The 15702-nt window shown below is 34.2% G+C and overlaps 1 protein-coding gene across 1 annotated transcript in view; it reads right to left on the bottom strand.

Moving 5' to 3' along the window:
• Nucleotides 1–15702, bottom strand: part of l(3)mbt (lethal (3) malignant brain tumor) — a 195801-nt gene that overhangs the window by 85976 nt on the left and 94123 nt on the right. Inside the window, exons 6-7 of the mRNA XM_090372140.1 lie at nt 10718–10853; nt 4146–4215 (exon numbers count right to left, since the gene is read on the bottom strand). Coding sequence (XP_090228266.1) covers nt 4146–4215; nt 10718–10853 — 206 coding nt within the window. The remainder of the gene's footprint in view (nt 1–4145; nt 4216–10717; nt 10854–15702) is intronic.

A 15702-nucleotide genomic window follows, 5' to 3' on the forward strand; every position in this document is an offset into this window, starting at 1 on the left:
GGTTTGAGCATGCTCAATGCTGATGGGATTCTTCCTCTAGCTCAGAATAATCACCTGAGAGGGCATAAATTCAAATTGAGGAAAGACAGATGTAGGATAGACGTGCGGAAATTTGCCTTTAGCCAGCGGGTGGTTGGTTGGTGGAACAGACTTCCATCCCTCGTAGTGGAGGTTGATAGCCTAAATAAGTTTAAGGCTCAGCTGGACAGGTATTTTGAACGAACAGAGGGGTGAAGTGGGTTTTTTTTTTTTTTTTTTGGCTGATGCTGCACAAGTTTGCTTTCTTGCATCAAATGCCTCTACAAATGCTAATGCTAATGCTAATATATAATTATCAATAAAATAAAATAATGGTTATGTAGCTAATTATTGATAATCTGATACGTTGAATGGTACTTTTTCAAGGGCTAACACCATTCAATATATCCCACCAATAATTAGCAAGGCTATCTGTTTCTGATTGTTATCTGCCTGGTTAACTAGGTCCAAATTATAAACAGAAAGACAATCTATGCTAAACATTAAATTTAACAGCAAACAGGCAAGATAACAGCAAGCCCGATAGACAGCACTGAAACAAATAATACAGAAAAAGAGAGCCACCCAGGGTATTTTACTTTTTTTTTTCATGTACAAAAGAGAGCTTATGCTAATGTAAGGAGAAAGGAGGTAAGGATAAGTATAGTAATAGTTCCTCACGTTCCCTTGAATTACTCTAATAGATCTTGAGGTATAAAATTTAGGGTTAGAAATAAAAAGTGAAAAGCAAAGAAAAGAAAACACAAATCCTAGCAGCACACACACACACACACAGTGCTTTTTTTTGGACAGTACACAATGGTATGCTGTACCGGCACCTTTATTAACAGTGACGTGTGACATTTGGATGCAGTACAGTTCGAAATTTGTAATATTCCATAAATTTTTTCACACATTTACCTACTTTTCAAATAAGCTTAAAGTTATTTAACTAAGTTTGCATTTTTCACTGTCTATTGTTAAAATATTTTCTATATAAACCTTTATAACCATTTTTAGAATTCTAAATTACTCAGTCAGACCTCTGTTTAACTAACTCCTTTTATAGCAAATTGTTTTTGAATTCCCCTTGGAAATTACATTTAAAATAGTTTCATTTGAGCGAAAAAATTTTTCATATAACAAACGGCTTAGGAGAGACTTAACTGGGTACACACTGTTCGCACTTCTGGCCTTCGGGCAATTTAGCAAATTAGTGCTGCTGCTAAGCAAGAATTGAGAGAGCTAAATGGATTACCATTCTACAACTTAGGGGTACCTGGTAAAACCGATCCGACCACCAGTCCCTGTCCCACATATGGAGAAGTCACACTGGTCAACAGTGAGCAGATCAAGGGGTATTCCCAGTGGGCTCTGGCCCACCTTCTACTGCAGTTGTGTCCAACCTTATCCCATAAGGTCACCATATTCAAAGTTAGATTTCTTTCGGGGGGCCACACTGAGTAATTCGAGAAAAATTAATGCATTACATTTTCCATATCTTGTTACATGTAAAAGGAAGTTTCTGTTTTCATGTTACCATTTTTTATTTTCAGGCTATATATAAAAAATTAAAATTCCCAATACTTTTATGTGTAGCAAATCTATGTCACTAATTTATTTTTTAGATTTTATTAAAATTATAAAAATATGACTTTCTTTTGTTTTTCAAAAAATACCTTACTTTTTTGCCTTTAAATGCTCACTTTAGAAATTTTACAACCTGAAAGGATCACTGCTTAAGATGAATATAAGGTGAATAAATAAAAATAATGATACACCTGAAATTGAAAATATTCGAAAATTTTATTAAGTACACTACAAGATTATATTTACTAAACAAAACATTTAATGAGAAAATAATTAGCAAAATTTAAAATGCTCTTTTAATTCACTTCCCACGGGGGGGGGGGTCACCGCTGTAAATCAACTGTAAGCATCCCGTTCGAGAATTAGGAGGAAGTGATTTTCTTTTACTCAGACAAATAATCATCTGTTGTTTCGCAGAAGTGCGTTATCCACATTTCTCTGTAAATTTTCCCTATCTCTGTTTACACAGTCACAGTAGCTGAATATCCAAATGACATCGACATTTTGGACAGTTTCAAAAAAAAGAAAAGAAAAAAATTCAAATTTAAGACAATATTGATGGCGAGAGAAGGAAAATGAGGACAACAAAGGTATTAAACCTTCTAAACATGAAATGTTGGCATTTAGTGAGAATAAAGTTAGAAAATTGTGAATTAGACTTCAGTTAAATGAAAGAGATTCAATTCGTCCATTTCAGCAATACCTAATTGAAAAGACAGTTTCGGAAAAATTGCAGAACATTTGATGAACGCTCTAAGTACAATACCAATTTCATCAAGTGAATGTGAACGAGGATTTTCACAAATCTGATCGTCAGCCCAACCAGAGCTTCGTTGATGACAAAAACAATTTCTTCACTACTATTTCTTAATTAAAATTGTAGGCTGACACCTTCAATCCAGCAAATATGTCAATTCGTGGCTGCTTCAGAAACTTCATTCAGCAACACACACAAACAGTAAAAAGTCGGCATAGTGTGTTGGATGAGAACTCAATAAAAATATGGAATTATTCTATAAAAACTTTATTATGAAATTATTTTTACTTATTATTTTACTAGTTTTTACTTATTATTTAAACATTTATTTTTTTATATACTTGAATAATAAATTTATGCTTAATAAACTGTGTGTTAATATACTTAATTTGTTGTTCTTATTCCAAAAACATTACTACTAAGTAACAATATCAGGAAATAATTTTTTAGAATACTATACTTTTTTAATGTCCAAAAGAACCTATAAAATAAAATAATGATTATGTATCAATTTTTCCTGTTAGCAAACAATGAATATCGGCACCTATTTTTTTTTACAAAAAAAGCACCGTGTATATATATATATATATACACACGGTGCTTTACATATATACATATATATATGTATGCTGCTAACATTTGTGTTGTGTTATTCTTGGATTATTGTTGTCCATATGCAGTGCTTTGCATTTATTAATGCTAAACTTCAACAGCAACATCAACTACCCTGCCAACCTTTGTATCATCTGCAAACTTACACATTAGGCCCAAAACAACTCCATCAATATCATTAACAAACACAGAAAAAACAATGGGTCCAGCCAAATCATTGGAACTCCACTATAACATTAATCCACAAAGAGCACTAAGCACTCTGTCTTCTGCCACTCAACAATCCCTTTATCCATAGCAATAACAAGGGGAACAGTGTGAAAAGCTTTACTGCAATCTAAGTATATGATGTTAAAATTATCTTTTGCATCCAATCCATTTGTAATGACCTTGGAGCAGTTAAGTATTATCCTGCACGATTTCTCCATAAAAATCCATGCTGTAATTTCCTTTATTTCTAACAAGATGATCCCACATTACTTCTTTAAACACTGGCTCCATTATTTTTCCTGGGAGGAAGTCAAGCTTATAGGTCTATAATTACTCACTTTGCCCTTTGTCTCCCACTTTGTGAATAGGAGTGACATTGGCACATTTCAGATCTAGTGGGACCTCTCCTGAATCCAAGGATGCTCTTATAATTACGGCCAAAGATTTGCTCACCTCTTTTGCTGCTTCTTTTAATATAATTTGATAGATCCCATTAGTCCCGGGTGCCTTATTTTTTTAGCTTCAACAGATTCTCTACTACCTTCTTCTCAGTTATCAAAAAATCATTTAGCTCCCAGTTATAACTTGGTAAACTTCTGGCATGAATGTAGACGCAAAATATTTATTTAATTTGTCAGCAACTTGAAAAGGATAATCAAAAGAGCTAATGTGGTTCATCCCTTTCCTTTTAGTGTTAACATAAACAAAGAATTCTTCGCAAATTTTTTTTTTTTGCATTCTTAACCAAAGACTTCTCATAATCTGCTTTAACCCACTGACATGAATTTAAAACTACTGTACTGACCTTTACAAAAGCAAAATAAGTTTCCTTTATCTTTGAAGGTAGTTTACATTTTTAATGTAGCAAGTAGCAGATAACAAAAAAATCAACAGATGGTATTTAAAAATAATTCTGTGTAAACTGATTCAAGAAAAATACAAAACGTATAAATCATACCTCAGTAATTTCATTAAGAAGCTTCTTGTTTTTCTTCTTTGGTAATGTGGAATCAATATGATTACGCTTTCTAAAAATTAATAAACAGAAAGAAGTACACGAATGAGCTTTCTTAACAGACCTAACAACAATTACTATGAATTAAAGCTTTTTACTACATTAAATATTACATTATCAAATACAAGAGTGGAAGGAATAACAGAAATAGCTTAAACAATAGGCATAAAATAATGAATAGGTGATCTCTGTTATATATATATATAGTCAGTCCTCGTATAATACATGTTTACACACACGAATTCGATCATACACGATTTATAAATAGGGGAACGATATCATATATAACACGAACCAAATTCGCTTATGCACGGTTCGCCTTTGTGATTACAAGAAATGGCAGTCGAATGCGGAATCACCCCAACTGAACACAACATGATAGGAATGAAGAGAAGATTCTGAAAATGTATTTATGTTTTTTATATCAGTGAAGGGGAAACACATTTCACCATAATAGCGTAAAAACCCACACAATTCCAGCTATCAGTATTATCGCAAATGCCATTAGATTGAGTTTACTACCAGTTTATAACAGATTCACTAGCAGAAATGCAACTGGAAATTGTTTTTATTGTTTTATGGTAGTAACCCCCAGAAATGTGCTTTAGTAAAATGTGAACTAGTGAGGTGTTCATAGTGTGTCTCTGCCTTCGGTGTTGTTTATTCAGTTGCTACACGTGTGCAGCTTTGTTTGTGTATCAAGCGTGCCTCCTCATTTTGTAATTGTGCTTTATTTCCTAAAAATGTGTGAAAAAGGTGTGAAAAGGAAGCGTCCTGGTGAAGACACTACAGATTCAGAGAGAAAAAGAAAAGCAATATCGATAAACAGAGGCGAACTGGGTCAAAAATTCTTACCTGGGAAAATTTGTAGTGGCCTCATACTAGCGTTTATGGCCAAAATCACACAGGCCTCCGGCCCACCGGGGTTTCCCCGGTAAGGCTTATGGCCAGTCCGCCTCTGTCGATAGAGAAAAAATATGAAATTGTGAAACGCTTTGAGCAAAATGAAAGCCCATGTGATATTGCACATGCTACAGACCTAAATAAGGCAACGCCGAGAATTACAAAGAATGCAGAGAAAATAAAAACAAGTTTCATAGCAGGAACAACTCAAAGTGTAATTAAAATCCATTAGATTAATGACCACCCAAGATTGAACACAAATGTGTGTTTATATTGCACGAGGGTTTCTAGGAACACAACTATTGTGCTATACAAGGACTGACTGTATATATATATATATATATATATATATATAAAATATTTATAAAACATTTGAGCTGGCAGTACAACCAAAGTGTACTGCCAGCTCAAACATAAGTTGACTTTATCTTCCCTTCAGATCATCAGCCCATCAATCTGTCAACATTGATCACTTCATTAAAACTACAATCTGCATAAGCAACAGTGAAGAGGCCTCTGGAGTCAGCAACTCTATGATTCATCTATGATACTACTAAAACACTGACTCAAATCGATAAAATGCATTTATTAAACAAAAATACACGTACTGACTGTATAAACTGTATAAAATAATAATAAAAGATAAAATAAGATGGTATATAACAAGAATAAAATGTGATAAAACTAAAAGCACTAAAAAGGTGTTTAAAATCACTAAAAACCCTAAAACAGGAGCTTTCAGCAGCAGCGACCACCTTCATCAGCAATAATGGTTGCAGGTTATCTGACAATCTATATATGTACACATACGCCCCAACAGGTCCACAACATGAACTATGGCACCTGCGCAACAGACCATAAGAAAAGGATTACCTCACTAAAATACATAAAACCATCAGCTATGCATTCGGGAACATTTAGTTTATTGCCTGGGTTTTTCTCATTCATTTGTGATCGTAGCCTAGCTGTTGACACCCACCATGGTCGGGAGTAACATGAGGCAATGGTAACAGAGTTTGTAGCTGAAAAGCCTCAAACTCTTTTATCATTGCCTCATGATCAACAGCTTGGTGGAAACAGAGTTCAATATACACTATAACACAAGCAGGCCTGAACAATAAATGGAAGATGTCAAGATCCAGACAGAGAAAATAGAACTTGCACTTTCCTCAGGCAAGAGCCCACTTTCAATCATAATAAATCAGCTGCAATCAGGTAACATCTTGACAAGACATTGAGGAGTGGGAAGCCATTTGACACAAATTGCAATACTCAGACAATTAAAAACTATCTCAAGAAATGGCTGGCTCTATATTTTGTATTGTTTTCCAATCAAGTGATTCCCCAGAATGCACTGTTCATCCCAAGTATGTAAATACTGCAGACCCACTTTCCAAGCAGTATTTAATAAAATCCATTAATTCCCTTGATCTCTTTCTTTCTGGTATCTTTCCTATTTTTCAACAGATGTCTTATTCAAGATTTCTTTCCACCCCCATGCCCAAGAACCCTGAGGTGCATCAACCATGTTAAAGTGACAGGGTAAATGTGCTTATCCCCTCCTCCGGCTCATCCACTCTGCTTAAAAATTATGGAATAATCTGGCTGATATGGTTTCAGGAAGATCCACCATAAAAAACCTATACTGAACTGAACTTCAGGCATTCAATCAATAGGCAGAATTGGTTATCATCTATTTAGACATTCACATGGCCACTGATGCTAAATGCATCAAATGCATGTAAATGTAATCTAAATGTATCTAAATGTAATCAGCATTGCTTTTTCTACTGATTCACCACTTCCAATATTAGGAGTTATATTTTCTATAATCATAATTTGGTTACTGTACTGTGGCTTGACTTTCATCAGTTCAATAATATCAACACATGCATTACTTTTTTTGCATGAATGCACAAGTGAAGATTTCTTTAACTAGTGTTAGGAATTTTGCTTTCAACAATTTATTATTGCCACTATAAGAAAAAAGAAGAAAAAAAACGTTTTAGCTTATCTCCTGAGATAAGCTCATTGCAATCATCGTAAATTTTACATTTACGATGATTGCAATGAAAACTTTTTCAAAAATTAAAATTTCTCTTTGCAAATCAGGTTCAGGAGTAACAGATATTTCCAATTTATCAGATAATACTAGTTCAAAAGATCAAATGATTTTATGCAATTTTGTAATGTAAATCAAGTATTGCAAATTTTGTTTCAATCAGACTGAAATAGACCAATATTTCAAGTTGCAACCAACAAAATGGCTGTTGCTTGAACACACACACACACAACCAAAAACCAAAATGCAAATTTGATGTTGACCATCCAATCAACATCTGGGTGTGATATAGATGCAAGAGTGTAAATTGATTCACTCCTTAAGTTGTAGCAAAGAGTGCCCTTAGAATATTCAGCTTTTTAAGGAAAGTTGTTTGAAGGGCTTTTGTGTTACAGGAAGTTAAGTTTTTTGTCCAAGGTTGCACCTTAGAAAGATCAAGCAATACTTGCAGTACTGCTTGATTTTCTAATCTAAGTTTTGTATCTGGGTGTAGGTCACATTTCATACAAAACATGTATTTCATACAAAACATGTACCCTTGTATCCACGGGGGGGGGATACGTTCCAAGACTGAAACCGTGGATATAAGTGAACACCTGCTGACCTCATATATAACGTGATTTTCTTGTACATACATACCTATAATAAAGTTTAATTGATAAATTAAACATATAGTAAGACATTACCAACATTAATACAGTAATAATAAAGTACAGCAGGCTCTCGATTTACTGAGATTGGATTAACCGGGACACTTCAAGAGTCCAAATTAAAAAAAAAAAAAAAACCAACCAGAAATCATAAAATTCAAGTAATAACTAGAATAGATATAAACAGATATTTTGCAAGTTGACAAGAAATAAGCGACAAGAATTAGCGACAAGGGCATAAATTCAAATTGAGGAAAGACAGATGTAGGATAGACGTGTGGAAATTTGCCTTTAGCCAGCAGGTGGTTGGTTGGTGGAACAGACTTCCATCCCTTGTGGTGGAGGTTGATAGCCTAAATAAGTTTAAGGCTCAGCTGGACAGGTATTTTGAATGAACAGAGGGATGAAGTGGAAGTGGGTTTTTTTTTTTTTTTTGGCTGATGCTGCATAAGCTTGCTTTCTTGCATCAAATGCCTCTACTAATGCTAATGCTAAAGAAACTGCGTTATAAGTGGTCATTGGGAGATTAGTTTACCTATTATCTTGCAATCCCTCCCCCACTGTCTTCACACCTTCTACTCAAAACAAAACAAAAAAAGAGACCAAACGTTTAGTTTGATTTAATGCGTCACATCGATTGTTGTGTTCCGTCGCACCGCAAAAGGACAAATTTTGTTTCATTATTTATGTTAGGCATGTCAGTTTTTTTTTTTTTTTTTATAAATTGCGAAAATGATGGGCAAATGCAAGAATTGTGCTTTCAAATTGAACAAAAACTTGAAATTATTCAAAAGTTTCAAAATGGTGCATCTGTTAAATTTCTAAAGAACCATTATAATGTTAGTGACCAAACCATATGCAACATTGTAAAAAATAAAGGGAAGATATTCAGTTTAAAATCGATATCGTAAAAAATAAAGGGAAGCATCGTATTGGACACGCGAGTAGTATATGTTAAGTTTTTCTTTTTTTTTTTTCAGGGGTTAACCACAAGTAACTGAATCAGCAGATACAGGGACACAACTGTACATGATTATTTTGTTGATGGCTTCTTGAAATTACCTTTCTATTATTTGAATGTATCTTTCCCATGCAAACTAGTGAGGGAAATGGGTTGATAGTGTGGCAGGAGGGCTAGCATCACTATCAGTAACACAAAAACATGGATGGCAAACTTTTGCTATATATCTTATGCAGATATACAAGAGCCGGAAAACCAATAGCAAAATATATAGAAATCATAAATAGCATGCTGGAGAGTCAACTGCCACTTCATATATATCGTGAAAAAAATGTTTGTTAAGCATTTCAGTAGAAAGAGGGAACTATCTAATGTCAAATCTAATGTCATTTGTGTTTATTATGATTTATTTGCATAGTCCCTTGATTTAAATTTCTACAAAGATTTCCTCTGTACAGCCCAAAGAAAAGAGATTTCTTCTGTACCATCCAATGAACAGAGATTTCCTCCATACAAAATAATGAATTAAGTGTGTATATATTAAAAAAAAAAAAAAAAAAAGATCATATACACTTAAATCTGTGAATTTAGTAGGACATGACATGCCCATTCTGAGATAAACGTTTCAAAACACTGAAAAATATTCATCAAACCCCGGCTGTATATGAGTTGTCAATCCCACCTTGCTGAAACCTTATCAAATGGAGATAGCGCAACTCCAGTGTTAAGAAATTTTGCAGAATAATGATACATCAAAACTCTATACCAGTTAATGTGTGCCATATCAGCCTAGAAAATAATGGTCAAATAATTCTGAATGATGCTATCTTTTCACTTTGAAGCAGATGGTGATGACACATGGGATTGATATCAGAAAGCCTATAGTCTGAAAGATGAAAGTGAGCCTTATCAATTATGCAAAGTGTTGATCTGGTGTTCACATTCCTTTAAGAGATAAAGACACTGCAAGCAAAAAGTTATCCAACTGTTAATTTCACAATGAACAGCCAGGATTTTATATGAATAAAAATTTAAATCCTTGTGCAATATTGTGACACACACTCATATTGGATACAGTGAATGCCACTGCATGCCTGACAGCCAAATGCCATGGTCTTCACTTAAAAGCTACTCTCACTCTTTCAATGTTTTCTAGGGTAAGCACCATAGTTGCTTGTCCTTAAATTTTTTTTTTTCCTTCTTTGCCAAGGCACTTTTATGTAAATTACCAAGCCAGATCTTTATAGTGTTACAAGGTACAGGTCTATTATGATGAAAGGAATCAAAATAAATGAAGAGTTACAACCTCAAGGCTTATTGTGGTCCCAGGACAATGTGTAGACATGAATAACACACATTGTAAGGTCAAGCCAATATGCCATCACAAAATAGCTGTGGTCCATTGTTAACTGTTGTGTTTTTATATCGATGCAATTAAAACACAAAAGAAAGTGCATACATTTCTCAACCAGATTGTGATGTATGATAAGATATGGGTCATTCACTAAAACCTGAGTAAACAGGTAACTATAATTATTTACTAACAACACAAAATGTAATTAATAATTTTTTTTTTTTTTTGTGGGCATGCTCTTTATGATACTAAGATTTGCTTTCACAATTGCATAAATGATGTTGATAACTTACTGTTTTGCAGCTTGCTTTTTTTTTTTTTTTTTTCTTATAAGTAATAATGTTGAATGCACTGTATTTGATACAATGCATTCAACAATATTACAACAATACAGTGCATTCAGCATATAAACGTCTACAAATTTTCTTTCAAGGTTACTATTCAAGCTGAATAGCATCCTTGAAAGAGAATTTGTAGATGTTTATATGTTGTTTATAAATATTATGGCATTTATTGTGAAGTTGTAATGAAAATTGTGGAGAATGCACTGTCATGTCCAACAGGTAAACCAAAAAATGTACTTACTTATTTGCATATACAGCAATACATGCTTGACTGCAAAAACGACCCGATTTACAAAACTCAGAAGTAAGTCCATAGCAACCACAATTTTCACAGCAACGAATATCTTCTACTTTCGCTTCAACAGAAGTACCATTTTCTATTTAGAAAAAAAAACATTTCTACATATAATTACATAATTATACATTATTATTATTACTACATGATTATGTAATATTAATTAGCATTAGCATTTAGTTGAGGCATATGATGCAAGAAAGCAAGCTTATACAGAATCAGCCAAAAAGGGAAAAAACCTTCCCACTTCACACAAATATTTGTCTAGTTCAGCTTTAAATTTATTTAAGTTATCAACTTCCACAACAACAGATGGAAGTCTGTTCTAGCAATCAACTACCCACTGGCTAAAGGCAAACTTCTGCACATCTATTCTGCAAATGTCTTTTCTCAATTTGAATCTATGCCCTCTTGGGTTTGTAATCTGAGCAAGTGGAAGAATCCCAATAGCACTGAGCTTGCTCAAACCATTAAGGCCTTATACACCTCAATCAGATCACCTCGAATGCACCTAGTTTCCAGATGCTGCAACTTGCAAAACTTAAGCCTTTCTTATAATAATAATTATAAAAATAAAATAAAATAGTAATAATAATTATACAAATAAAATAAAATAGTAATAATAATTATACAAATAAAATAAAATAGTAATAATAATTATAAAAAATAATAATAATTACATAATCAAGAGAATATATATGTAAATAGCAATAAACATAATTTATAAATAAAGGTTGTTAGCATTTTGCACTGTAAATTGTGTAATCTGCACACAAAATTATAAATAAAAAACTAGAAAATTTTTGATTTAAAGCACCATTATCAAGTTATATGACATCAAATTTGAACAAATTATTTCTGCTCTGGCACAGAGTGGCTGACAAAAGTAACACAAAAGAAAATTATTCAGTGAAATGTTCAGATAATTCATGTGGCCTGATGAAGCATTCTCCCATAGTGTTGATCCATGCATTAATATCTATACCTAGAATTAGGCTTGCCTCCTCTGTTGCAGACTGTGTATAGTGTTATTATTATCATCATCTGTTTATTAACCTTAGGTTCACTCCCTGAACAGCCAGTGGGCTAGGAGGGTGTACAAATATATATATTTTAAATACAGCTTACAATTTTATACTAATTTCTTGATATTTAAAATAATGACATTGTTTAGAAAATTATATTCACTTAATAGCAGTATCGTCCCCTTGGCATGTAAACAATCAGCTCATTGGAGTACAACTTACTAATGAGAATGTTTAGACAATCAACACAATAGTGCAGAAACCAAAAAATCTCCAGGTATGCTTATCTCCTGTTTGTAAAAGTAGAACTCACTATACATGATAGAAATGCATTACTAATGCAGTGCCATTACTTGTAGATGAAAGAGCAGTGCAAACTGGCATAATACTCTGAAAAACCTCTCTAAAATTCCTAGACTCCATTCAGAAGACAAAAGATCCATATTAATTAACTAGTCAGGTTAATTAATGACTTTCTCTTATAAATCACGGATAAAGGGAAAGGTATTTGCTTTCGTAAAGGTGACTACAATGGTCTCAAGACAGTTTTTAAATTCTATACAGTGGGACCAACTGACGATGTTACCAACAGCAAATTCTAAATGGGAAGCATTCAAGGAAGTAATCTTGGAAACTACTAGGCTTTTTGTTCCAATTAAGAAATACTGTTCAAAGTTTATGCATAAATGGATGTCAGATGAACTAATGAGACAATTGGCAGAGAAGAAAAATGCATGGGATGCATATAAACTAACAAGTGACACAGTAGCCTATGATAGATATAAGTTGGTCTGTAATCAAGTCACAAAGGAGGTTAAACAGGCAAAGGCAGATTACAAGAAATCCTTGGCAAAAGATGCAAAGAAAAGCAACAAAGAGTTCTTTACTTAGGTAAACTCTAGAAGAAAGGGGATGAATCAGATTGGTCCACTTGATATCGATGGTTCAACTGTTGATGATCCTGCTCAGGTAGCTGACAAACTAAATGAGTATTTTGCCTCTACATTCACACATGAGGAAATATTCAGGAAAGGGAATGCCAGATGTTTATCAAACTCTGACAGGGAGCTAAATGATTTTGTAATAACTGAGAGCAAAGTGGAGGAGAAATTGTTGAAGTTAAACATAAGAAAAGATACTTATGATAGATGGGATAGATGAGATCTATATAGATACACTTGGGATAGATGAGATCTATATAGATACACTTGGGATAGATGAGATCTATATAGTTTTATTAAAGGAGGAAGCAAAGGAAGTCAGAAAATCCTTAGCCATAATTATAGAGCTTCTTTGGATTCAAGGGAGGTTACCATGAACTGGAGATGTGCAAAGGTGTCCGCAATTCACAAAGGGAGATCGAAGTGTGACAAGTAATTACAGACCTGTTAGTTTAACTTCTGTTACGGGAAAATTAATGAAATCTTGGTTAAAGAAGTAATGAGGACCATCTAGACAAGACTGCAGTTATAGTTCAGACACAGCATGGGTTTGTTAAGGGAAAGTCTTGTCTAACCAATTTGATTGGATACTATGATGCAGTTACAAAGGAACTGGATGCAAAAAATAATTTTGATATAATATATTTGAATTTTAGGAAAGCTTTTGATACTGTTGCACTTGGAAGACTACTGTACAAATTGGAGCAGTATGGCATTAAGGGCAAATTGCTGTTATGTAGTAGTAGTAGTAGTAGTGGCATGTGATGCAAGAAAGCAAGTGTATGAGCTTATGCAGCATCAGCCAAAAAAAAAAAAAAAAAAAAAAAATATCACACCATTCCCTCCAAATGCCTGTCCAGTTCCTCCTTAAATTTATTTAACCTATCAACTTCCACAACAACAGATGGAAGTTTGTTCCAGCAATTAACCACCCGCTGGCTAAAGGCAAATTTCCGCGCATCTATTCTACATCTGTCTTTTCTTAATTTGAATTTATGTCCCCTTAGGTTCGTAATCTGAACAAGTGGAAGGATCCATCAGAATTCAGCTTGCTCAACCCATTCAAGGCCTTATACACCTCAATCAGATCACTGTGCAGGTGCTAAGTCTCCAGCCACAGCAATTTGCAGAACTTAAGCCTCTCTTGGTAAGAGGATCCCTTCATTCCCCTAACCAATCTTGTTGCCCTTCTCTGTACACGTTCAAACAAATCTACATCCTTCCTAAAATGAGGCCTCCGGACCTGTACGCAGTATTCAAGGCGTGGCCTGACCATTACCTTATACAGAGGGACAATCACCTCCTTTTCTCTGCTAGCATCCCTTTATACATGTATAAAGGGATGGTTGAGTGAGAGAAAACAGACAGTGGTAATCAATGGACACTGCTCTTCGTGGGCTAATGTTAATTAATGGAGACCACCCAGGGTTCGGCGTTGGACCCATTGTTGTTTTCTGTATTTATTAATGATATTCATGAAGGTATATCAGGTTTAATGTCCAAGTTTTCAGATGATACGAAGGTTGGCAGGGTTGTTAATGACACTGATGACAGTACGCTACTGCAACAGGATCTAGAAAAATTAAGCAGATGGGCTTTGAGAGGTAGCAACTGAATTTTAACATTGACAAATGTAAAGTACTGCATATGGGTAGCAGTATCTCCAGACTGACATATCAACTGTGTGGTACTATGCTCACAGTAATGGAGAATGAAAGCCTGGGGGTAATTGTGTGGCCAGATATGAAGTTTTCTGAGCAGTGCAGAGCATGGTATCTTGTCAATGATATACAGGAATTTTTCTAGCAGGGATAAGGAGGCAATTATCCCCTTGTATTAAGCAATGGTCAGGCCACACCTTGAGTACTGCATACAAGTCTGGAGGCTTCATTTTAGAAAGGATGTAGAGCTGCAGGAACAACTACAGAGAAGGGCAACAAGGTTGGTGAATGGAACTTCCACAACGATAAACTTCTATTTGTAATTGTGGAAGTTCACAGCTTAAATAAATTCAATGCAGCTAGACCAACATTTGGAATGAATGGATGGGTGAAATGGGAATTTTTTTTTTTTTTTTCTGATTGATGCTGCATAAGCTTGCTTTCTTGCATCAAATACCTCTACTAATGCTAATCTCTTTCCACTCTCTGTCACACAAATGTTCCATTTTTGCTGCATACCTTTTCTTTAGATAATTCCATAAATGCTATTCTTCTGAATTGGCATCTCTCTCTCTCTCTCTCTCTCTCTCTCTCTCTCTCTCTCTCTCTCTCTCTCTCTCTCTCTCTCTCTCTCTCACACAAACTATTCCAAACACATACCCCAGCCAGTCAATATCCATTCATTGTACAATTAAAAACCCACAGAACTACTTTTTCCTCATTTATCCCATCTATTTTTGTTCTTTGGAACAAGCTTGCTTTGCACATATTTCCTGAACATTACAATCTACAGAAATTCAAGTTGGAGTTTATGTCAACAGGTATTTTCTGTCTTTCCAACCCATACACAGTATTATAGGTTCTTATTCTTTCACATTTAGGATTATCAAAAAAAAAAAAAGCCTCTTGTTTTTGTGTCAATGTGAAAAATCCTCCTTCCCTTGAGATACAATGTTTTCAAGATTTGTATTGCACACCTTTATAATCTTTCTTCATATGAATGCATTTGATATTCTCTCCAGATGAGTTTGCCAGTATTTTTACCCTTTGAAGGAGCTCTGTCTTTTCCTTAAATGGTCCCATCAAACAATATATTAAATAGACGTGACCATCAGATGTGTCAATTACCCAGAAATCAACAATAAATTTTGTGCAAAAACTTAAGGAATTTTTTTTTAAAGTTTCTAATTTAACATCAATGCTGTTTTGTGGGGTTTTTTTATGAACACAGACAAAGGAAAATTGTCAGGACATAGTGCATAGTGTTTAGTGAGAATAAGACAAAAATAGTTGCCTCAATACAA

The sequence above is a fragment of the Mastigoproctus giganteus genome, chromosome 4 (genome assembly GCF_048544385.1).
Source record: "Mastigoproctus giganteus isolate SK-2022 chromosome 4, ASM4854438v1, whole genome shotgun sequence".
NCBI classification, from domain to species: Eukaryota; Metazoa; Arthropoda; class Arachnida; order Uropygi; family Thelyphonidae; genus Mastigoproctus; species Mastigoproctus giganteus.